Source organism: Cervus elaphus, chromosome 21, assembly GCF_910594005.1.
Source record: "Cervus elaphus chromosome 21, mCerEla1.1, whole genome shotgun sequence".
NCBI lineage: Eukaryota > Metazoa > Chordata > Mammalia > Artiodactyla > Cervidae > Cervus > Cervus elaphus.
Genome location: NC_057835.1, coordinates 45558875 through 45584991, shown reverse-complemented (window position 1 = coordinate 45584991; position 26117 = coordinate 45558875). Strand labels below are relative to the sequence as shown.

Here is a 26117-nt window from a genome sequence, read left to right as displayed (position 1 = left end):
GAACAGACCAAACCTGTATTAGTTCACAGAACTCCAATTCTTTATTAATCACAGCTTGCTCACAATGACATACAGGAAAATAGCACTAATGAAGAGTAAATATGCAGGCAGCAACCTTCAGGAGTTGGGAGTTGGGGGAGAAACGACTTCAAAACTGCGATAGGTACTCACGGTGGGTATTTGGTGATTCTCTTAGTTGGCACAAACGCCCTGCCTAGCCCCCTCGACTGCATCAGCCCTCACAGATGGAGTAAATTTTTGTTTTTAATAGGCAGGATTGCCTCACACTGGGGAAGAAAGACCAGCTTAAGTGAAAATCCGCAGTGTTTTTGATTGTGTTTGTGTGTGTGTTTGAATGCAACAACCAGCTCACAGTTTCCAAGTGGAAAAATATTCAGTAGCATCATGTACTTGTACTATAGGTAAGAGCTTAAAATGAACATCATCAATCATGGCATCCACAAATAAGCCACCTGACACATTAATTCATTCCATCAAAAGAACTTAAACTAGAGAATTAAGCCCACTTCATGAAAAGCGATTTCACGGCTGCTTGAACCATTTGGGTTGGGATCTGTGTTCAGTGCTTTAAAAGGTTCAGCTTTTTGCTTCTACCCAGATTGATCTCAGAGCTGTCTTTTTCATCCATCCCTTTCTAAAGCCAAAGCACATTTGTAGCACATAATCCAGTAGAAGCAGAAGTAAATGCTATGAGTAGTGGTGTTACTTAGCCTGGTTTTGTAGTTTCTAGGCAGTTAGTAGATTATGAGCGAACAAACGTGGTGGTTTGTGTGGAGTTATAATACCCGTGATCTAAGTATGGCCTCAGTCAAGTCCAAAGATTACCAAGCTGTCTAGGTCATTAGGCAATGGTGGGTTTCTAGCACCAAAGACTGTCTACTGACCTCATTTCTCTGTTGGAATGTAAAGGGCAGGGAATGGAGTCAGACGTGGGGAGCTTCCAAAAGAACAGACCTAGCAAATTCATTTGAGTGGAAAGACACATCGAAAGCCTGTTACAGGGCATGTACGCTTATGAAATAACTTGCATAATGCAATACTTGTATTTTTTAACAAAAATGTAAGTATTTACAAAATAAGATCCAAGGTATTTTTTAAACATCAAGCAAAACATTCTGCAAAGAGACCGCATTGATTTTTTTTTTTTATTTTTGATTCTGTTTTTTGTTTTTTATAATGAGTTCTTTTTAAACCATGTCATACATTTCCCATACTGATATCGCATGATCCATTATAATATAGGCAGGGGGATTTACTAATGGTGGGGCGTGCCATACCCTCCGTCGCTTCAGCCAGACAGTTCGACCTGCAGCTCCTTGTTCCTGCGCACCTCCGCCGCATGCCTCTCCTGGAAAACATCAGAGGGAGGGGAGACGTCACGCGCCTCGCCGGGTCCACAGAGAAGGAGAGCCCGCCCACTAATTTACATACTCTGCGCTTGACCGAAAGTAGCGCCTCCTCCCCCAACCTCAGCTCCTTCCCATTTAGTGTCTACCTTTAGGAGACAACGTCCTCATTTCACAAGAAAGTAAAACATGGAACCCAGTAAGCATCTTGTCACAGAAGATCATGGAAGACTAATGGTGTCTATAAAACACTATCCATGTATTTGATTAAAATAGTGATCAAAAGATCACATGATTAAGACAATTTTCTTTTTCATTTTTTTCTTTTTTGATTGAGAGAATTTTGACTCTCAGGACTGTCTAAATCTAGAGAACAGCAATAAAATACCATACTGTCTCCTCTGTCTTTTGAAAAATTTGCCATTGTATTTGATTAAAATAATGACAAAACGATCATATGGTTAAGAGAATTTTGACTATTAGGGCTACTGTATAAATCATCAGAATAGCAATAAAATAGCACACTGTTTTCTCTATTATTTTTGACGGTCTTTTTCCTTTTCTCTAACACTTTAAGGGATTTATAATTGACAATGGACACTTTGGGAAGATGAGATGTAGGAAGAAGACCCTATGTATGCTTCCTAAATTCTTAACTTCTAATCAGTCTTTCAAAACTTGAGTCCTCCAAATGATCTCTCCAACCTTACCCTCTACCCTTTTCCTACACCTACTTGATCTCTTAGTTTAATGGAATTGTCATGAGATTTTCAATTGTTGAGATTCCTAGTCTTTCATCTCCATCCGTCAGGAGAAGACTCTTTAAATCCCTGTAGTGGTTGTCTCTTTCTTCATGAAGATTTTCATGAGACTGAAAACTATCTCACTTCTCATTTGTAAATGTGCATAAATCTTCTCTTTCATGGGGCAGCCATTTTATTCTAACGTGTACTTTGGGCATTGCTGCTGGCAGGCCAGGGCTAGCAAATGCTAGCAAATTGGCTAGCATTGCTGCTAAGGCCAGGGCTGTACTTTTTCAGTTTTGTTCCATCTGCAGGGCCCAGCAGAGTGTTTTGCATATAGTATATGATCAATGAATGTTTGTTTACATGAGAAACTGAGCTACTAAACTTATTAAACTTTCTGAGGAGGGAGTTGATAGGCAACGCTATTTTTAGTGGAATGCTATTTTTAGTACATCATTCTTCTGAGCACATGATTTTGCCTATTATTGTTTATTTTCTAAGTTATGTCTGACTCTTTTGGGACCCTGAGGACTGTAGCCCACCAGGCTCCTCTGTCCATGAGATTTTCCAGGCAAGAATACTGGAGTGCATTGCCATTTCCTTCTCCAGGGAATCTTCTTGAAACAGGGATTGAACCCACATTTCCTGCATTGGCAGGGGGATTCTTTATCACTGAGCCACTGGGGAAGCCCCTTGTGCATTATAGGGGCTAACTAAGTGTTGGTAGGTATAACTAATATTCTAAACAGAAAAATAAATGGTGATAATAATTAGTATTTTTCAATTTTAATTTAGCCCCTTGCCTATTATAGGAGCTAAATGTTTATTAAATTAAAATTTAAAATGATAATTATTATTATTATTTATTTTCTATTTAGAATATTATTTATATTGCTATTTCCCCCCTGTAGCTCCAGAAATTTCTTGTAGCTCTACAAATTCCTTTAGTTTAGGGATTTAGTTGACCAGCCATAAAGTAAATCTTATCATTAAGCTCTATTGATCTCAAGAAGTCTTTGCTTATAGATTCTTTCTAATACTCAGCATTTACTAGTCACTTAACATGTACCAGTTCTGTATAAGCACAGATTTTACCTGTATTAATTCCCTTGATTGTCACAACAATCCTGTGATGGAGACTATTATGGCTCCCATTGTACAGATGAAGAAATTGAGGCACAAAAAGACTAAGTCACTTGCCCAAGATCACATAACCAACAAGCATCAGAGCTGAGACTTAAACTCAGAGAGCCTGGCTCTGCAGCCAACCCCACCCCTCAAGCACTGCTATGTAGTCTTAGTGTGAGTGCACAGAGAAAATTTCATAAGTTTTGTGGAAAAAATGTGTCTTTTCAAATGTAGGTTCTGGGAGAAAAGGCATATATATAGCCATACACTTCCTTCAAAAATAGAGAATTACAGTAAGCAGCAAGTTGATTCTAGAGAAAGAGTTTAAAAGCAATTTTATGTAATTGGTTTAAATGAGCTTTTTGTCTGCATTCAAAAGCCATGAAGAGAAGGGTTGAAAAAAGCATGCATAAAGAAATCATATCCTGTTTGGAAATGTCACAGGGGAATTAGCATGGATGCAGCTGACTCTTCCTTCTTTTTGTTTTGCTCTGATGAGGAAAAAGATGCTGTAAAATCTTTTTCTCATGCAGGAAGAAACTAATTAGTAAGAGCTCAGTTCTGACAAAAATTGAGAAAAAGCCCAGACCATCACTATGCTAGGAAAAAAACCAGCTTCAAGTCTAAAGATTCAGGTAAACCCAAATCTACAATATAACAGGAAAGATTATAATTAGTATTATTAGGCTACTTTGGAGCACACTTCTTACTCAACTTAAAAAATTAGTTGTAAAGAAATAGATTTTGCCATAGGAGAGAACAAATATAATCTGTGAACTGAAAAAATAAAAACAGGAAATTTAAATGCTGTGCTCCGAGGAAAAATATTGTTTATTTTCAGGTATTTTAGTAAGTCTGTTATTTGAAAATTTTATATTCAAATCATCAAATATATACTTAAAATTGTAATGCAATTCCATGTAAAAATAAGGGAGAATCAAATAGACATATGCAGTGGGCTTGTCATTTTCAGCATAGTCTGTTTTTTCAATCAGCAAAATGTTGGTAATTGTCTACAAGACCTTCTAGAACTAACACCCCCAAAAGATGTCCTTTTCATCATAGGGGACTGGAATGCAAAAGTAGGAAGTCAAGAGATACCTGGAGTAACAGGCAAATTTGGTCTTGGAGTACAAAATGAAGCAGGGCAAAGGCCAACAGAGTTTTGCCAAGAGAATGCACTGGTCATAGCAAACACCCTCTTCCAATAGCACAAGAGAAGACTCTACACATGAACATCACCAGATGTTCAATACCAAAATCAGATTGATTATATTCTTTGTAGCTAAAGATGGAGAAGCTCTATACAATCAGCAGGAACAAGACCAGGAGCTGACTGTGGCTCAGATCACGAACTCCTTATTGCCAAATTCAGACTTAAACTGAAGAAAGTAGGGAAAACCATTAGACCATTCAGGTATGACCTAAATCAAATCCCTTATGATTATACAGTGCAAGTGACAAATAGATTCAGGGGATTAGATCTGATAAAGATTTCTGTCATTATACAGGAGGCAGTAATCAAGACTATCCCCAAGAAAAAGAAATGCAAAAAGGCAAAATGGTTGCTGAGGAAGCCTTACAAATAGCTGAGAAAAGAAGAGAAGCTAAAGGCAAAGGAGAAAAGGAAAGATATACCCATTTGGTAATTGTCAGAAGACCTTAAATCAGAGGTTACTTAAGCAACTGTGATACTCTGAGAAAGCTCATCAAAAGGTCAAGTCTATTCTTTGATAATATTCATTTCATTATTGAGCTTGTCATACTTGCGAGGCATTGTCAGACACACTGGGTTAGACAGACTGAAACAGATCTAAAATTACAATGTTCTCTGCAGTTTATCCCCTCCCTCCCATCAATATAATAGTGTTTTACCATGGAATGCAACTATTCCTTTGATATGAAAAATGTGTAAAAGGTAGTTTTAGGAAAAATTCTGATTCTGTGGAGAAAATGTGATTAGAGAGATTTCTGTACTGGAAGCTAAGAAATGTGAGGTTTGGGGGTTTTTTTTTTGGTTGTTCTTTTTTTTTTTAACCTTTTAATATCCCCCTTCCTTTCTAGTTATCAAATTTAAACAAGCACTTGAACTAGATGACCTAGTGTATCAATTAGAATCCATGAAATCCTATTATGTGAATATTTAACTGCAAGACGAGATATCATCAGAATCCTCCTCTTTAATAATAACTAAGAGGGGTCAGGAGTGAGTCAGGAGGGAAGGAAAGTATTTTCATTCTTGAAGATGATGCTGATCATGGGAGCACTATAACCTTCCAATGCTGCTACCAGTCTGCTTACTGTGCAGAGTTGGCACAAGTTAGTTTTAACTTAGCATAAACGTTCGGAGTCAGAGAGACTTGGTCAGACTCCAATGTCCTTAGCTTTGTGATCTTGACTAAATGGCTTGATTTCTCTAAGGACCGGGTTCCTTAGATGTGAAATGGGGATGATTACAGGATTTCCTTCTGGAATTAAATTCCATAGTATGTGCCAAATACCTGACTTACGATGAGAAATCAATGAAGGATAGTTTTAATCCTCTTTTTCCTTTCATGATTCATTTATCAGACATATTCCGTAGGAAATAGTTACAGAGAAGTCACTTGTGAGTCAGAATGACAACCCCCCCCACCAAAACCCAAATATCAGATAAGAAGGATGAAAGGTTACAATAAATGGAAATTGATAATGGTTGAAATCTCTACCTAAACAGTTATCTGTTATCAAAATTATCTCTGAGATAAAAAATCAAAGAATCTTACTCTCTTAAAAAACTTTTTATCTTTTTAAACTAAGTCATATTAGTAACACCGTTATCACTAAAATAGTAACTATAATGCTTTCATTTGACCTTTCATCCATTGTTAGAGGTGAAAGTATCAATTATATTGAAACAGTGTTTCATTTCTGTACTTTGTGGTTGAATAAGGTATAGTAGTTGTCAAGGAAGTCTGTTTTCTTTTCTTTTTTTTTTCTTTCACTTTTTTCTTTTTTTTCTTTCACTCCTAAACACCTAAAACTCCTTCAGTATTTGTTACAAAGTTTCAGGCTGGGAGGTCTTGGCATTGGCTAGTGAATGACTCAGTAAAATTTTGAAACCAAGACGTTTTACAAATTGGCTTAAGAGAAGATTTCAACAAGATTCATTAGAAATCCTCTTAAATGACCTGCTAGGTTAGTTAGTATTCCCCATTCACTTTATGTTCCTCATCCTATCTCCTAAATCTAGCTATCATCTACATTGTGTTGTTTGGTTGCTAAGTCATGTCTGACTCTTTTGCAACCCCATGGACTGTAGCCTGTCAGGCTCCTCTGTCCATGGGATTTCCCAGGCAAGAATACTGAAGTGGGTTGCTATTTCCTTTCTAGGAGATCTTCCAGATCCATGGGTTGAACCCACATCTCCTCCATTGCAGGCAGATTCTTTACCGCTGAGCCATCAGGGAAGTCTTAATGAATATATGTATTGTTAAAATGATTAGACCTGCCTTAACTGATTTTTCATGATTAACTATTCACTTAAGTTCCTGGTTGGGTTTGATAACAAAGCTGCTACTACTCATGATGCCCAATGTGTCAAACACTGAACTTTCTGAGGGATATAGTCTAGTGCATGAGGGGAAGAAAGAAGTGTTGGGTGAGGGAAAAAGAGTCTCTTATCCTCTCTGCATGGTGTTCCCCCTCCCCCTCTTTTTTAGAAATAGAAATTCAAAGAATAAGAACATTTTCAATTTCACCTCAGTGTTTGTCCTAATCCCCAGGTAACATTATTGTGCCCCGGGCATGACTGTTTATATCAATTTGAGTGACAAAAACATATCAGCCTACTGTAAGTCTTTGTGGCACAGATATCTTTTTGTCCACAGCCTCCTCATTTAACTCTTTTCTGTGTAAGTGGGAGTGTTAAGATGTAGTGCTAAGGAAAGAGAAATGGAAACTTAGAAGGCGAGTAACATTCAAAACTGTACTGAGCACAAAGCTAATATGTGTCATAATATGTGTTTGGTAAATGTAGCATCATTACAACTACATTTATTATCATTAGTAATTCTTAACCTAATGATTAATAGTCATGAGGATAAGTTCTCATACAGGAGATAGTGGAAATTGTGGGAGGCAGGAGGAATCCTGGGAAAAGAACGAGAGAAGAGGGACCATGAGCTAAATTATGTATGCATGCATTGATGTGTATGTATGTATTCAAAAATATTTGTGCAGTTCTTCCTCTGTGTCAAGCAACAGTCTAGGTGCTGTGTGTTCAGTGGTGAACCATATAGACACAGTATTTCCCTACATATTACTTACATGTTGGTGATTTTATATTTTTATGGTTGCTCATTTATTCAATAAACAAATAGTAATATATGTTAAAAAAAGTGTAACATTATTCTTTAAAGGAAGAAAGAACACTTTTATGGAACAAAGATGAAAATATTTCAAGATAACTTATGACAACAAAATAAAACATTTAAGAAGCCTTTAACTCAGAGTTTCTTAACTCTGGCTAAATGCAAGTGTCTACTTTGTTGTTCAGACACTAAGTCATGTCTGACTCTTTGCGACCCCATGGATTGCAGCATGCCAGGCTGGCTTCCCTTTCCCTGTCTCCCAGAGTTTGCTCATGTCCACTGAGTTGGTGATGCCATCCAACCAGTGTCTCCTGGTAAGCTTTGAAAATAATGCTGATCTCTGGGTTCTGCCCCAGATGATTACATCAGAAGCTCTCATTTAAAAGAGCTCTTCAGGAGGTTCTAAGGTGCAGCTGGAACTGCTTTTGTTTTAGGCTTTCAGCTAAAGGCTTTGAGGGGCTTCCCTAGTGGTAAATAATCCTCCTGACAATGCAGGAGACGCAAGAGACGTGAGTTGGATCCCTTGCTCAGGAAGATCCCCTGGAGAAGGAAATGGAAACCCACTCCAGTATTCTTGCCTGGAAAATCCCATGGACAGAGGAGCCTGGCGGGCTACAGTCCATGGAGTTGCAAAGAGTCGGACACAACTGAGCGACTGAACATGAGCTTTATAAAGGCTCTGAGCTAACGTGGCCGGGACTCTGAGAGGCTGTGGGAATCCATGAGCGAATGACACGGAGGACACCACTGTAGTCACCACTGAGGGGCAGGTTCTGTTCATATACTCAGTTCAGTTCACCAAGGAGGAGGGGGCTGAAGGCTGGGTGGGAGGCAGATTGTTGCAAAACCTCATGTGGAATTTCATCACGTCTCTTGGCTAATTGGTAGGGCCAGGGAAGACTGTCAAAACGGTGGGCAATTAAAATGTATAAAAGGCACTTAGTGTGGTCACTTCATGACAACTTACTAAGAGGTGCCATTTCAGTAATGACCATCTTTTGATGTGGGAGATTCCAGAAGAGCTTATGTTATATTGGCAGTTTCATACAGTTTCAGTATTATTATTGACTCTCTTTTTAATTCTAACTTCACTGTAGTAATTTCATTCAGACAAAAGGCTAGCTTTTGGCCATAATGAAAGTAGTTTTAGTATATACAAACATATATACCATATGCAAACAAAAAACAGTGTATTTAAAATACATCAAATGGAAGTAAGTTTGGTATTCTCTAAGGAGTATCTCCACTTTACTGAGAAGATAACAGATCTTGGCTGTCACTGGTCAGAGGTTCTATTAGATTTGAAAAGTGTCACTAGCTGTGGAATAAGGGAAAATGTGGCCCTACAGATGATGTGAGCTGCACAATTCAGCACAAGATAGAAAGCTGTCAGCTGAGATTTATATCAGAACAGACTACAAACCACTAGTTCTCAGACCTGGCTGTGTACTAGAATCATCTGGAGAGTTAAAAAAAAATATGGTTGCTTGAGTCCCACACATGGAGATTCTGCAGCTTGATGTAAATATTAAGAATTCCATGGGCTGAATATTTATAGGACAAATTGTATGTATTCTTGCATATATGTATGAACGTATGTATGTATGTATGGAGGAGCCTGATTCTGGGTGAGAGTGGTAAGAGAGAAAAAGGAGCTGGTGGAAGGGGGTGGGTGGGTGAAGATAAATATGCAGAGAAAAATAAATTGCCCATTAAAAACCAACACTTCTGGAAATACTAGTTAAATATGCAAATTTTATGACCTCTTTTACAATTGAAATCAAGAAGGATGTGCTGTGTGTTTGAGTGTGTGTAATTTAAAAAAAAACAGTAATGCTCCTGGATTGCCATGGAGTGAGATAAATCTTGCACTGGAGATTAGAGGTCTAACTGCCAATCCTGGATAAGATCAGCATGCCCCACTCCCAGCAATGCCATTTTATTTTATTTTTTTAGGGCCTAGGATGAGAGATGAAGGTTGATTCACAATTATCCTGAATAAAAGATATTATAGTTCTGAGAGAACAATTTCCAGATGATTTTCAGTACTGCTCATCCTGACTGATGGGGATGACAATCATATATTCAGACTGCTGAGAAGAAAAATACCAGGGTGCCAGATCTGTAGGTAATGAACTTCCTCTACTGGTTTTCCATGTTGTTTTCTTTTTGAAAGTCGCTCACTCGTGTCCGACTCTCTGCGACCTCATGGACTATCCATTTCATGGAATTCTCCAGGCCAGAATACTGGAGTGGGTAGCCTTTCCCTTCTCCAGGGGATCTTCCCAACCCAGAGATCGAACCCAGGTCTCCACATTGCAGGTGGATTCTTTACCAACTGAGCCACAAGGGAAGCCCAGTTTTCCACATAGATTTTCCTACCTGGGCTTTCCACTATTCATAAATATTCTGTCCTCTTTTGACAAATATATTTTTCCAAATGTATGGAAACATGTCCAAATATATTTTGACCATAAGTTACATATTTAATATTATATATTAATTAAACATTAGACAAAATATTAAATACATTATTTTATATTATTTTTATAATATATTATTTTAAAAATATTCATTATATTATTATGTATTATTGTTTATATGAAATAGTTAACATTTTCAATTTAATATTTTTCCAGTAGGTGAGTTTCTAAGATTTGTACTGAAGCCTTTTATACATTTGAAAAGCAGTGATCGGCCTCCCTCAGTTTATTCACTACTGGAAAACCTGAAAGAATTCCACCTGTAAGTCACACTTATATTCCTCAACCACACTGAAGAGTGGGAGACCCTGCCTATGGGGTTAGGTGCCTTCCGCACCTGCAGCAGTTAGATTAAGTCTCTGATGCCGGGTATCTGAGAATTCACTCACTGTGTGTTGCATATGAATGTGCATCTGCTTGGTTCTCTGTTACGATTACCTTTTCCTGCAGACGTTCAATAATAGCAGCTAGATTCGCCTCACGGTTTTCCTTGATTTGTTCCATCTTCAGGATCAGCTTCTCCTCTGCCATCTTGCTGAAGTTGTTGTTCTCCTCCAAAGCCTTCTGGAGGACCTCTCGCTCATGTTCCCGCTTCTCCGCCAGTTGTTTCAGCACCTGAGCCTCCTGAGACTGGGGAAGAGAGACATCCATCTCAGAACCATCACAGCCATCTCAGAACCACCCAGACAGAAGCCTGGCAGAACAACGGTCCACTGATTCAAAAGAGCATTCTTTTCAAATGAATAGTACTTCTAGCCTTGAGCATTATTGTCAATTCCCTTCTCATCTTCATGCCTTTGAGTTTTCTATAGAACATGTGAGTTGGGAAAAGTGGTGAGCTGAATTTTCAGCTGTCAATCTTTTGGACAGACTTTTAAAGAAGCATTTAACCCTGCTGGAAGAGTTCTTGTTTTCGTTTTAATGAGTTGCTGCTAAGCATTTATGCAACAGGGAATACAGTAATCAATCAGTGGATGACAACATCCATGAAAGCCTGGGGAAACTAGGCGAGGATTGGGGCAAGCTCCCATCTTTTCCCTGCCTCACTGTTTTTGATCAGCTGCAGGCTCCACCCTGCAATGAGCCTTTCAACTTTCCTCAGTAAAATTGTCAAATTCACTTTCTTGTTTTATTCTGCACCTACACGCACCCTTTCTTCCCCTGCACCAAACAGTCTTTGGTGACTTGTGAATACTGCAAACTTCATGGCCATGTGGCCCCAGACAGCAGAAAGTCCTTTTATGGACCCGTTTTGAACACGCCAAGGCCACGTGGGTCATCTTTGAAACCCTGAGATTGCTCAGGGATTACAGAAGAATCATCAGAGCCCTGTGTACCCCACTCCCTCACACCCCCCACATTCTGTGCACTGAAATTCTCCTGCAGCATCAGGAAGCTGAATGGTTTTGTATGTTAACAATTACAGGGGTGCTTGGTAAATACGCAGAGGCCTAGTATCTACCTCAAGATTCTAACTCTGTGGTTCTTTGGTGAGACCCAGGGATCTGTATTTTTGATCAGCATCCCCTGTGATTGTAATGCTAGCAGTTCAGACTACTTTTTGAAAAACACACTGGCATGGGCTTTGGTGTCAGGCCTGTGTTTAAAAGTCCTATGTTGGTTGCCCTGGATATATTAACATCTTTCCACATTCCTCTTTTTCTCCACAATCAAGCAGCTAAGAGAAGCCTTACCCAAGACTGAACTATCCAGGTTTAAGATTAAATTATTACACATCCATCATTCTGGGATAATTCCTTGGGATCAGCTGGTCCTCTGAGGTGAGCCTTCATAGGAATAATTGTACATGTGAATATCTAAACAATAGTAGATCAAATATCTAAACAATAGTAGATCAAAAATATTCCATGGGCTAAGTATTGATTACCATTAAAAACATTAATAGATATTACAGTTGATGGGAGTGGTTGTGGGACCTTACTGGAGAGATCTTGATGTATAAAAAATTTGAAGTCTGAGAGGGGAAGAAACTTCTCTTTAGATAAAATTCTACAGGAATAGTAGAATCATATAACCTTAGGAGTCTTTGTGGATGTGTTTATTCTGACATTTACCAGGAATATATCTAGCGACTCACTGGAGATTAAACAGACAGTTTTGGGACTAGCCCCACTTCTTTTTGTTTTAACCCCATAGTAGTTTCATTGACATCTTCAGTAGACCCAATTTCCTTCTTTCTTTGTTACAGCTTACAAAAATCTAATATGAAAAATGATAAAAATATGAATAGAAATTCAAGATCTAATGGAACTCTTCTGGAAGAAGCAAAAAAATATTTTCTAGTTTATTCATCCTCCTGCCTCTAGGTGGGACTATTGGTAAAACATTCTGCATTGATTTTGCTTATCTCTTGCTACCAGGATTACAGAACTGTGACATGGGGCAAGGGAGACTGGCTAAATGTGTGTGTGTTTCAAGTTTCTCTCTGAGAAAAGTCTTCATGGGATGATGATTATTATTATTATTTGCATACTGGTAAAGATAGTACCTGTTTCATAGGACTCTTTGCCAGCATCAAATGAAATAATGTTTGCAAAGTATTCAGCACAGGGTCTCATATCAAGGAAGCGCTGAGGACATGGCAGCCATTATTACTGAAAGTAAAACTCAAAATACACTTGTGACTGGAGCTGATGGCAGCTGAGCTTCCTGCTACAACTAAACTCAAATGTAGAATCTCGGTCATCTCACATGTGCAGGATATTTGTTCGAATTCCCCTGGTTATTGCCAGTTAGTGGAGTCAGTGTCCTCATGGTGCCAGTCAGCCCTTCCCTGACTCTTGTGTCTGCTAGTACACTGAACAGGGCTGCGTTGATAGAAATTGTCACAGTTAAGGAAACATCACAAAAAAGTGAGAGGAAATGACTTGGACTTTTCATTTCAGAAAGTTCATTCAATCTATATAACCTCCAGTCCAGAAAACCTTGTAGAGGGAAAGAAGTCTGGGTTATCACAAAACTAGAGTGTGATGTATCCAAGAATTAGAGATAAGTTTAGGGCCTCACATTTTTCTTGTATGGGGCAGAAAACCATGTGGCAGCTTCAGGAAACCAAAGAAAACCAAATCAATCAAGATAAAGCAAAACAAAGCTTAACTTTTCAAAATCTGCTACAGCAGTGCTTTTAGATTGTTTTTTCTGACAACAAAGTCTATCAGCCAAGGCTGCTGAAGGCAGTAGACATGTGAACCTTCTGCTCAGTGAGTTAATAAGTCCCTTTCCCCTCCACCTCCTCTCATAGATCAGAGCTTCCAGCACTGCCCAGAGAGGGTCTACCTGGACTTCTTTGTGTCCATTTCTTATGGAGAGAGTTACCACAGACAGTTATCAAGAGGCAATTGTGTCATTTCTAGTTTTAATAGTTATCAAGAGGCAATTGCATCATTTTTAAATTTCAGATGCTTAAGTTTGGAACTTTGCGAAATTGCATTGTAGGTTGAGGTTTATAGTTGCACTTTTACTTTTCTTTTATGAAAGAGTCGAAAGCAGCCAGGAGACAGCAGGGGAATAGGATGGAGAAGAGAAGGCTTTGGCATTAAAAGGGTAGTAGAGCAACACATTCCTTTTCAACTCTGTTACCGGAATGGGACACATTTGGTCTGTGTGAACACACTTTCCCACGGGGCCCATGAACAGTAATGGAGGGAGGCTTATTGCCCTGAGAGGAGTGTGGCATTTGGCTCAGTCTGAAATGCCTCAATTAACAGTGTTAGTACTTTTGCAGTCCTTGGGGCTAAATGAGATTACCCAGCCTAGGTGTCAAATGCATTTCTTTAGTTCAATTAATGGGGTGAAGCAGCAACAGAAGGTAGAATAGAGTGCTCTCATGTGAGGCCGCTGCTAAATGGAGACCTGCCAAGCTGGGCCAGGCGACCCTTCAGGCCCGCTCACTTCTGTGGGGCCGTTCCTTACGCCCTGGAGGGGTTGTTATAGCCACCATTGCCTCCACTGAGGTGTTCGTAGGACCTCATAATTAAATATGTTTCAAATATAGGATGAGAAGATTATGGAGAGAATTCCTCACTGAGAAAATGTCTTTCTCCCTATTTTGATCCTTCCTCATAAATGCTCATCTCTTAAATTCTTCCATGGAGCTAACAGACCTGAGGGCCTCAAGCTCAGTTTCTAAGATTTCTGGAACTGCATTGCTGCAGAAAGTGATAATTCTTCCTTTCTACAAAGCCTGGCATTCAGATATCACTGCCTATAACTTCTCTAACCTTATTCCTGGGGATAAATAGCTTCTCTCATGAATATAGCTTAATCTCTCAGTCACAGCCTTGCTGGTTCTGATTCTAACATTTCTATCAAGGAGAAACTAAGCATTTAGTCCAGAGAACTGCCCTAAAACATGACATGAAATGAGTGTGAGGACCGAGTACACAGAAGTGGAAGCACTTTCCTTAATTTCAGTAGAAGTGAGGATTTTGCTACATTGTTGAGTGTGTGTGGGGGTGCTCAGTCACTTCAGTCGTGTCTGACTCTTTGCATGCAACCCTATGGACTATAGCCCACCAGGCTCCTCTGTCCATGGGGATTCATTAGGCAAGAATGCTGGAATGGATTGCCATTCCCTCCTCCATGGGGAACAGCAACCCATCTTCCCAGCCCACGGATCGAACACACGTCTTATGTCTCCTGCATTGGCAGGTGGGCTGTTTACCACTGGTGCCCCTGGGAAGCCCTAGTTGAGTGGGTATTCTTGTTTCATTTCTCGCTTGAGCACATTAGCAGAAAGGAAACTTGATTGCCTGATGGGGAAGCTGGAGAAGTGGGATTTGTTGAAAGTTGTTAAAAATAAATTGCTTAAGGAGAAAAGATCTGACCCTGGAGAAACATTTCTGAATAGCACGTACCTAATGTTGAAGGTCACAGAATTTTGGAAATAGAAAATGAGGGCATGATAATGATCAGCTGGTATAATGCAAATGTCAAGGCAAAGTATTTATAGAACTAAGACATCCAGCATGACGTTATGGGAGATGAAGGGACGGATGGTCTCCATATTGCTATTGTGATAGTGGAGGCTCGTTAATGATGAACGGCCTATTCAAGGCATAAACTTCCTCACACTGAACTCGGTACCACTGAAATAATTACACGAGAGGTATGTGAAGGGAAAAATAATGAGATAGTGAGTAGAGTTATTGTACATTTAGGAACACTTTAACTATATAATTTTCCAAAGAGGTTCATTACCATTTCTTATATTACTGAGTATAAGCATTTAATTACTACATAAATGAAATGAAAGATAAATTTGAGTTAAGTGGTATAATAAAACTCATTTTACTTTGTGTACACAGAGGAGATTTAAGGCTATAGTTTAGAGAATGCTAGTGTCTATCTCTACATGTTCTGAAGTGAGCATATTCTAACTTGTTATGTTCCTGTCCCCTTGCATCATTGAGCTATATTATTATTCCTTGCCTTCTGGAACCATTTATCAGACATTAGATCTCCTAGTTCTTAAGTGCTTTTGTGGTAGTAGGTTAGAGGATGTGTATCTAATTATTTGCTTTTCCTATTAACAATGAAAAAACAGTATTAACCCAGCTAAAGTCACAAATGAAGCCTGGTTAAATATGATGATTGAATATAATTATGTAAAACAAGAGAGTTTACTGTTCACTTTGTGTTGAAGAATCAGATGTATCAGATGAAATTTGAAATGATTAAAATCCAAAGACCTTTAGAATGAGCCCTTTGCCAGACTCTGTAATGCATTCACTGTGGTTAACTCCCAGGAAAAGAATCACAGAAGGTGGGGAGGGAGGGCACTCTACATGGAGGGGATAACATGCATGAAGAGTCTGTAGGCCATGTGTCATGTTCTCTAAGGAGAAGAATGCTTCCTGAATGTTGAATTGTGAATAATCTAATCCTTTGACTCACAATCCATTGTTATACAAAGCACCCCTTCTTTTTGTGACTTCGACTTGAATTGCTGTCTGCAATGTGAGATGCCCACAGACAGAAGAGGCAAACCTATCAGATTTGGTGACAAATGATCCACTTTGAGGCCATATTATTAAGAATAAGCAACATGACTTTCTTTCAGAGCTTCAGTGACTTCAGAGTTGATAATGCCGATATCATCGGTGTGCCAGTTATAGCTTACTGGAGTGGTTGAGGAGCATTCTTTGTAATTTAATCTATGTTGTCATGAGATTTTATAATGTCATCCAATTCCTTAAATGTTCATCATTTTTTTATGATATTAATCTTTTTCAAGCTTTTAGTTAGGCTGAACTATTTATATATGTTACCTATCAAACTGTTCTTATAGCATGATAACTGGTATTTTATAATGTTTAAAAATATTAATGAAATTTATGTAACATTTCAATATCTGTGTAAATGAGAAAATTTATAAAATCATGAGTTTACTAGATTGTCATCTCTGTGAGGCTGGGAACTAGATATGTTTTTACACAAAAGTATCTCACACTTTCACAGTGCTTGTGGTATGCCTTTATGTGGAGTAACTCTTCTAAATCACCAGTAACTCCAGGATGTAGGTCCTATTGTTAGTTTCATTTTACAGATGGACAAAATAAAACAGAGAGAGGTTAGTGACTTGCCCAAGGTCACACAACTAGTAGGTGGTGAAACCAGGCTTTGATCAAAGGCATTCTCTTAACCATGTGTTCTTAACCATAATGTTTTAAAAGATATTCTTAAACACTATGCTTGGCTTACAGTAATCATATAATTTATTGTTTAAATTGAGATCCTTATGCAACTGAGACGATATTGATATCTGCACAGCAGGAATAAGCTGGAGTTGTCCTGGGCCAACTGGGACATAGGGTTGACCTAGCTGTGTTGCCTTTCACTAAATAAATGTTTGCTGTGTAAATAAATAAATGGATGGATGGATGGATGACTGAAGTGTTCATATCATTTCATCCATGTGGGTAAGCTGCTGGATGGAATATTTAACTTGAAATAATGAGCTTTATGTTGACTTCACGAGGCAATGTGGTCTGATGGAGATGAAGACTGATTCTCAGAGATAATCAAAGAAGGAAGAAAAAAATCAGAAGGACTTCTTCCCTTTATAATAACCTTCTATCAGCTCACCAATGGAGCATTAATTCTGGTTCAGAGGAACCTGATGGGAGGAGCATTTAATGTAGTGACCAGATGGTCAGTGCTGCCATAGTATCAACAGATGGAGGGAGGAGTTGGGGAAACTGCCAAAGCATTGAACACAAAGTGAATTTAAGCCCACAGGGAGATGCCCCAGAGGCAGCCCTCCAGCTCTAAATCCAGCAGTCTCCAGCAGCACAGCCTAGGTCACCACTTCCCAGATGCGGTCCCTTGACTCAGGTCCCAGGAGCAAATCTTTCAAGAGTACCAATGGAGGGGGAGTACCAATGAATATCAATGTTAATAGATCAGTCGTGTCCAACTCTTCGTGACCCCATGGACTATAACTTTCCAGGCTCCTTTGTCCATGAGATTCTCCAGGCAAGATTATTGGAGTGGGTAGGGGACCTTCTCCACCCAGAGATCAAATCTGGGTCTCCTGCAGGCAGATCAAATCTGGGTCTCTTGCAGGCAGATTCTTTACTGTCTGAGCCACCAAGGAAGCCCAGTGGAGGGAGAGAGGTCTCATAGCCTTTTTGTTTTAAAGTCCATATCAAAAATCATATTTCACCTTTGTGTCTATATTTACTTTGAGGTAGAATTATGTCAGTGTAGTGAGTTAATGCTTATTTTATGATATTCAGTAATATTAATTGGTAGTTATAGATTGAAGGCAGGAAGAGAAGGGGACAACAGAGGATGAGATGGTTGGATGGCATCACCGACTTGATGGAACATAAATTTGAGCAAGCTCTGGGAATTGTTGATGGACAAGGAAGCCTGGCGTGCTGCAGTTCACGGGGTCACAAAGAGTCGGACATGACTGCGTGACTGAACTGAACTGATAGATCGCTTTGATCATAACCATGACAAAAGGAATTGTTTAATACCTATTTAAACGTCCTGTTCGGCCGGTGGAATCTTTACAAACTTTTAGCTTGTAGGAAAGGAAATGAACTAGGGCAAAACAAATGTTGCTGGTCACTAACTAGGTTGGACATCCGTGTATTTTTGAAAGCTTTCAGTGACTCCTCATTTCTCAGATAAAATGGAGTTTGAGCACCTAACTTGGCATGCAAGGCCCTCCACAATCTCACCTCACTACTCTCCAACTCCTTACCCAAGTCCACCAGCTCAAACGATTAGGTCTACCCACTGCCCTGGAAACAGACTTTCTGCACTCTCACCTCTGGGTATCCTTAGTTCTGGAACCTTTCTTTATATCTAGAATGCTTTCATGTCTTCTCTATTTATCTAAAACTATTTTTCTAGTCACTCAGATTTTAAAAGTAGACATTTCTCTGTAAAGATGCTGTGATTCACAAGGAATGAACGGGTTTTTATCTTTCTAATGACCTCCTTTTTCATTTGAAGTCAGTCTTTAAAAATGCTACCTTCTGACCTCAATTTCTACCATCTCCCCTTGTTCCTTCTGCTCTGCCATTCTGTCCTCTGTGTTATTTTCAGAACAGTCCTAGCAAATTGCAACCTCAGGACCTTTGCACTTGCTCTTCTCTTTACTTCAAATTCTGCCCCCAGAGAAGAGTCATGTGGCTTACTCCTTACCTTCCTGCCTTTTTTCAAATATTCTCCCTCACTCCCTTCATGCTTCCTTTCAAATGTTCTCATATTCAAGAGGCCTTTTCTGACCACCTCATATGAAGAGCACTTTTTACCACAGAACTACAATCCCCCTCTGTCCTCCATTATTTAGTACAATCTTATTGGGTTGGGCATGTGACCCAAGACAGGTCACTGAGACTCAGCTCTATAACTTTTGTTAGAACTATAAGGAAAGAGAAGCTCTCTTTCTGCTGGAGTTGCTGATTTGTGAGAAAAATAATTTGGGACTGACTGAAATAAAAATTCCTTGATATTGAAACCAATTAGTTGCAGAAAGAAAAGAAATATGTAAAAAGAAATATCGATCTCCTGGATCAAGCTGGTTTTTAGTCCCATACTCTCTTCTGCTTTGGCTAGTTGGTGTTTGGTTATATGTTTGACCTTAGTTACTGAGATATATGCACTTGCTTTTTGAAGAGAATTATAAGTTCTTCAAATGAGTGCTAATTAAGTCAGCACAACCCAATAGAAAAAAAAATCAATTAATGATTTCTTAAGTTGGCACTTTCTGTTAATTAGTTACATTTTCTTCTAATTTCCACTACCAGGATATAATCTATATAATAACTTTTTGCCTTGCGAATTTTAATAAAAGCAGAAATGTGAAGGAATACTGCTGTTTAAAGGGTTCCAAAGAACTTTTTTCCTTGGTGTCACAATGTTGAAAGATTATATTTGTAGATGTCTTCTAGTCACTCAGCCAGTTTCTAGTTCAATTTAATTATTTAAATGTAAAAGTGTTGATAATTTATTGTCATCAGGGTACATGAATTTTACCATAATCAGTAATTAGTTAACTCAGGGAATTTTATGAGAATATCCAGTTAATTTTGGTCATCTCTATGTTATTTTTCTTTTAATATTTTCCTTCTAATTAAATATGCCAGCAAAAAAAAAAAAAATATGCCAGCAACACCTTAAACCATGATGTTGAATTTTCATCTCTAATTTTCAATTTCAGCTCAGTGAGTGACTTTGAATTCTAATCAAGTCATAGCATCCCTATATTTCAACGTATATCCTATAACTATACCTGTTACCCATAAGATGCCAATGCTTTGGAGAACTTTAAATTACCTTGACTGTAACATGTTCTCTACTACTGTAGTCAGTTATTAATATATGTTGGAGACAGACTTGAAGGACTGTAACTCAATACTTTAATTCAGTTTTACTATGAGAACAAAGTTATAAATGGCAGCAAAAAGTCTGATAAATTTTTCTAAAACAACTTCCTGTATATATACATTTGGGTTAGTAGCTTTGTTTCCTCCTTTTGAAATCCAACTGTATAACAACAGCAATTGGTCAAATATGATAAATAATATGTAAAATACTCATTGGATGTTAAGAGAACTTCACGAGTAAAAACTGAAATTGTGATCAGGATTGACGCAATATAGGAAGACTTTCCAACTATAAAGGTTAAGACAAAAAGTAGTTTTGGGTTCAGAAAATTTAATCAAGGATTTACAATCTTTAAGTCTTGTTATTTGATGATATACGGCAACCCACTCCATACTCCTGCCTGGAGAACTCCATGGACAGAGGAGCCTGGATGGCTATAGTCCATAGAGTCTCAAAGGGTCTGATACAACTGAAGTGACTTAGCACACATGCACAGGTGTGTGCATTTGTGTGACTGTGTGTATATGTAGGTATATATAAGCACATAAACACACACACACACATTCGGGTTTGCTCTGCACTCCCTGTTAGAGAATTCAGGTTTTAGGAAAAGTGCTATCTTCATTTGCTTTGTAGGTATCCAACACAGAAGTGTTTAATTTATTGGCTGACTTTTTACAAACATCTAAATGAAATTTAAAATTATTATAAATGCCATTCCCAGTCACATCATAAGGTCATGAATGCAGCATATTCTTAGTGATGTGGTTCTAAAAATGTACCATGATAAAGTCAGTGAAAAGTACAACATAGTAATTTCATTTGAATTAATCAAGAGCATCTTGATGGGATGGACTTCCATAATCACAAAACTGGTCCACCCATATTCAAGCATAATTTCCGTCTCTATGTACATAGTCCTTGGGGTTTCTGACGGTCTTCCATTTTTAATACCCTTGGCTTTTTTTATTCAGCTGATTGTGGAAAATTAAAGATTTAGTTCTGTAAGAAAAAGCTCTTGGATACAAATAAAGACCAATGGAAAAAAGAGAAAAAATGCCATCAAGGCTTAGATATGAGTGCAGGAAGATACTCATAGATTCCAGAGAGGGTACTGATCTTGGATGAACCAACTTCAAGGACAGGGAGTGAAGCCTAGGGGACAGGGGCAAGCCCCTGGGGTGAACAGCGTTTCTGGGCAGGAAACATCTCAGCGGGGGTATCTGGTGCTTTTTGGTTCTGAGGAAAACCATCCACCACGCAGATTCCAAGAGGGAGGGCTCACCACTTTGGCCCCTCACCCCATGCAACGCCTGGAGGCACCTTATCTAAGGCTGTGCTTTCCTGACAGTGAGGATAGGCTAAGGCAGGGAGGCTTTTATCAAAAGCGACCAAGACAGGGAACGGGCACTAAAGCATTGAAATTCAGTGTCTGAGACCTTTGGTTTTAACTACCCTCAAAGCAGCAGATTTTACTTGAACTAGTCTGGATCTATGTCTAGGAGACCTACATGTGTTGGAACAGTGCAGGTTCAGGCATCATTGTCTCTTGGAGCTTCTGCTAGAAGTGTGTGTGTGTGTGTGTGTGAAAAAGGGAGGGGGCAGGAGAGGGAAAGAGAAGAGTAGAGAGAGAAGGCAAGAAGGGACAGCAGAATATAAAAACCTGTGGATATTGAAGCTCCAACTAAATCTTAATTTATCTACTTAAAAAGTAACTGTAATAGATAGCAGAACTATATGTAACTTTGTTCTGTATTTTCCAGCTTTAAATAAGTGTTAGTTCACTCAGTCGTGTCCAACACTTTGTGATCCAACAGTCTATAAACCTCCAGGCTCCTCTGTCCATGAGATTTCCCAGGCAAGAATACTGGAGCAGGCAGCCATGCCCTTCTCCAGGGGATCTTCTTGACCCAGGGATTGAACCTGGGTCTCCTGCATTGCAGGAAGATTCTTGACTGCCTGAGCCACCAGGGAAGTCCTCTATTTCCCAAGTCTCCTATAAATGTGTTATTATGCTTTCATAATTTAAAAAACAAACAAAAAAAAATCTATGAAAAAGTTACCTTTCTTCTTTCCTCTGCAGCCTCCAGTTTTTTCTGGATCTCCTCCAGGGACAGGTCTTTCTTCTTGGGAGAAGCTAAAGTTCGTGGAGCTTCTGAGATGGGAGATGGTGGTTTTAAGATCAGCTCAAAAGCCTGGCCGGAGGCACGCTTGTTGATTTGCTTCACTTCCATATCTGAGAGATGAATATTTGAGAAGGTTAAGCCTACCAAACACAGGCACACGTTTACTTAAATAATTTGCACTCTGGCAATTAAAAGTAGCCTTGTTATTCTGATGAAGATGAATAAAATGCTACATGTGACCATTTGCTCTACCTTGTTTTGAACATATAAGACCTCTTTCTCTAGTATATTTATGGATCTATTTTAACTGAATTTATATTTACAGTGTTAGGAAATTCAACAATGTCCATAGGGAGTTAAATCATGGTAGGCATGCCCAGAAAACAGTTAGCCTGACTCAATTTTAGATTCAGCTTTATTTTCCTCTTGAATAAACATGAGCCTCATGTGAAAATCAAGAAGCACAAATTAAGGTTTATTTATTTTTTTTTGAAAATCACCATAGTTGGAAACCTTTGCATACTAATTAATGAGGAAAATAGCAAAGTCCTCCAGTTCTCACACCTAATCCTATGGTTGGGAATCACAGGAGCTGGGTTACAGCCAATGTAGCTCCCTGAATGGCTGGAAATACTGGGTTGGCCAAAAAGTTTGTTTGGGATTTTCTGTAAGATGTTACTGAAAATCCGGAACAAACATTTTGGCCAGCACAATATTCAACCCATTCAAGACTAATGTGCAGGGTTTTCTACTGGTTCCGGTTTTGCCTTCTAGTGAGTCTGTTGATCTGAGTCGTCAAGCAGCATCATGTCAGCCCTGGGGAGGACACTGATGGGAGCCCCTGTCTAAAGGTGCTTACAGTCTAATGAAGACAGTAAGGCGGAGTCCCACAGCAATGCCTTTGCCTGTACGTTGCTGCTACTTAGAATGCCTTCATCATTCCCCAGCTGTAGATATGAGCTGGTGGGGGAAGAGGCATTGTGGTGGTTATCTAATTTATACACTCTGTACTTTTAAACAATATTCACATTCAATAACTGCATAATATGCATAATAGTTCAAAGGGAAAAAACCTGAAAATAAATGTCTAATATGATTTAAAATATAAAAATATAATTTAGAAAATAAAATAAAGTGACAGCTAGCATCTGCTAGGACATTAGTGCAATTACACAGCTCACAGCTTAGGGAAATATACTGATTTTTAAAAGCTCATTAGACAACTCTCTCTTTTTTAGATGAGTGTTTTTGATTTTCATCCCCAGACTGCAGCCCTCTCATTTCAGCCCCCTATTTCTTGCTCTGTCCTCTGAACCCACCCAAATTTAGGCTAGTCTCTGTTGTGCATCACCATCTTTCAAGTATTTGAAAATAGTTATGATCTTCTATTTCAATTTTTTCCCCAGCTTAAAACATCCTCAGTGCCCCAAAATGATACTGTTTTTAGATCCTTACTGCTACATCACTCCCTAACCTCACAGGGCTTGCTAATTTATTAATGTCCCTTGAAAACTGTGGCAACCAAGCTGGCCAGGTTTCCAGGCAAGTTCTAACTAGAGCAGAGCAAAGAAGAAATATCACTTCTCTTGATGTGACTATTGGCTTCCTTTAAATTCTCTTAGCAATCTGATGAGTGTATTTTGAGGTTGTGGTCTACAGTGACCCCCGGTGAACAGGAACTGAACTTATTTAGATCTATGAATGTTAACAGATCATATGTGTGTGCTCAGTCGTGAATCATCTCTTTGTGACCCCATGGACTGTAGCCCACAGGCTCCTCTGTCCACGGGACTCTCCAGGCAAAATTACTGGAGTGGGTTGCCATTTCCTTCTCCAGCGGATCTTCCTGATCCAGGGATTGAACCTGCATCTCCTGCATCTTCTGCATTGGCAGGCATGTCTTTACCACAAGCACCACCTGGGAAGTGCGCTCGTATAGACAAAGTCAATTCAATAAGTATAATAAAAATGATGTGGGTTTTTTCACAATTATAAAAATATTCAAAATCTTTGTGAAGGCATCCAAATTTGTACTTATACTTTAAGTACAATTCTATAAAAAATATGTAAACTTATGGAAAAGGATTTCAAGAGAACAGTAGCAAACAAAAATCACTTTGTTTGATAAAGTGATGGGATTTTAAATGGATAGAGTTAGAGACTACAAAATCAGAACTGCCTGAATTTGCATCCATATAGTAATCCCTGGGTCGGGAAGATCCTCTGGAGAAAGGAATGGCAGTCCACTCCAGTATTCTTGCTTAGAGAATCCCATGGACAGAGGAGCCTGGCAGGCTACAGTCTGTGGGATTGCAAAGAGTTGGACAAGACTGAGTGACTAACACTGCTACTACTACTAGTAAGCCCTTCTTACTAGTAAGCATGTGATATCGGGAAGATGAATTCACTTCTTTAAGTTTCCATTTCCTCATCTAAAAGATGCAGATGAAAAGCACCTTTCTCACAAGACCATGGTGAAATTAAAAGATAAAAGATACTTGTCCAAATTAATTAAATTACATACATTAAATATGTGCAGCCTTTTGTATGTTACTTCAATACAGCAGTTAAAAAAATTAAATTGTGAACCAGTTCCAAAAAGATTTATAAAGGATACTAAATGTAAAGCACAGGCTTTATAAATGTAAACAATTATTATTATTAATTCTTATTATAATTGTTGGTCTCCAGTAAATGCTTGTTATAATGTTGTCTACAGTAAATATTATCCAGTACAGAAACACAAGACAAGGTTAAAGACTTTGGGAATTTGAAATTCTCTACCAATTCTTTAAGGAAATAGTGCATGAGCTATGGTAAATTGTCTTTCTGACTTCTAAGACTCAGCTTATACACAACTTCTGATTTTCATTTCCCCCTCTCCAGTCCCTAAAAAGGCAGACACCATCACTATCTTCTGTGTCCTACCAGTAAATGTGTATAACCTCTGTCTTAACCGCACTGTGCTCCACTCACTGGCTATCTGCATGTTGTAATTCTCCTCTCCAAGGCCATGAGTGCCTGGAAGAGGCCTTAGCTGTACTTGTCATTGGTGCCTTCCTGAGCCGTAGTCATCATTGAAGCCTCAGTGACAATACATGGCGACATATTAGTGTCTCAGAAGAGCAGTCCAGTGTATTTGTTGACTGAATGAACTTATACAAAGTAAGCATGGGCCTGCATTCTAATGAGAATTTTGGTTGGAAACTGAACTTTATTTGCATGAAAGGCATTCCTTTGTGAAACAGTTAATTCATATTCATGATGGTTATGCCACGAAAGAATCAATTTGGAAGAAAAACTCCTTTGAGTCCTGGAATATTTTAAAGGCAGAGAAGCAGTTAACTGCCATAGATCCCTTTGCCTTACCTGTAATGTATTTCCTTACACACATGTAAAAGAAAAAATTGTCATGAGCCAAACAGGTAGCCAAACATCCCTCATTTTTACTACACATATAACAGCCCCAAACATTTTGATAAATGGACAGAATTAAGTGAAGATGGGTTTCCCGGGTGGTGCTAGTGGTAAAGAATTTGTCTGCTAATGCAAGAGATGCAAGAGACGTGGGTTTGATCCCTGGGTCAGGAAGATCCCCTGGAGAAGGAAATGGCAGCCCACTCCAGTATTCTTGCCTGGGAAATCCCATGGACAGAGGAGCCTGATGGGCTATGGTCCATGGGGTCACAAAGAGTGGGACATGACTGCACTGAGCACATATACATCACATCAAGTGAAGACGGCATTCTTGATAATAACGGCTACCATTCTGAATGCTTACAAGAGGACAGGCTCAGTGCTAAACGTGAAACCATTTAAATGCCACAAACTTGCATTAAACCATTTAAACTCCACAAAAACACTGGCAGGAAGATACTAGAGTTAAATAAGGCTCAAAGAATCTGAGTCACCTGCCCAAGGTCAGGCAGACAGTGGCAGCACCAGGATGGTCATCAAACTAAGCAGAATGAACCAGGATAAATCAAACCAAAAGGTTTTCACTGCAAAATAAGGTTCATAGCTATGCCAATCATTCAGGATTTTCATT

At 38.9% G+C, this 26117-nt stretch overlaps 1 protein-coding gene across 1 annotated transcript in view; it reads right to left on the bottom strand.

The window, feature by feature from the left end:
* Positions 1-18: 18 nt before the first annotated feature.
* STMN2 (stathmin 2) overlaps positions 19-26117 on the bottom strand; it is a 56299-nt gene continuing 30200 nt past the window's right edge. The window contains exons 3-5 of the mRNA XM_043880397.1: positions 22007-22179; positions 10515-10706; positions 19-1369 (exon numbers count right to left, since the gene is read on the bottom strand). Coding sequence (XP_043736332.1) covers positions 1310-1369; positions 10515-10706; positions 22007-22179 — 425 coding nt within the window. The 3' untranslated portion in view covers positions 19-1309. The remainder of the gene's footprint in view (positions 1370-10514; positions 10707-22006; positions 22180-26117) is intronic.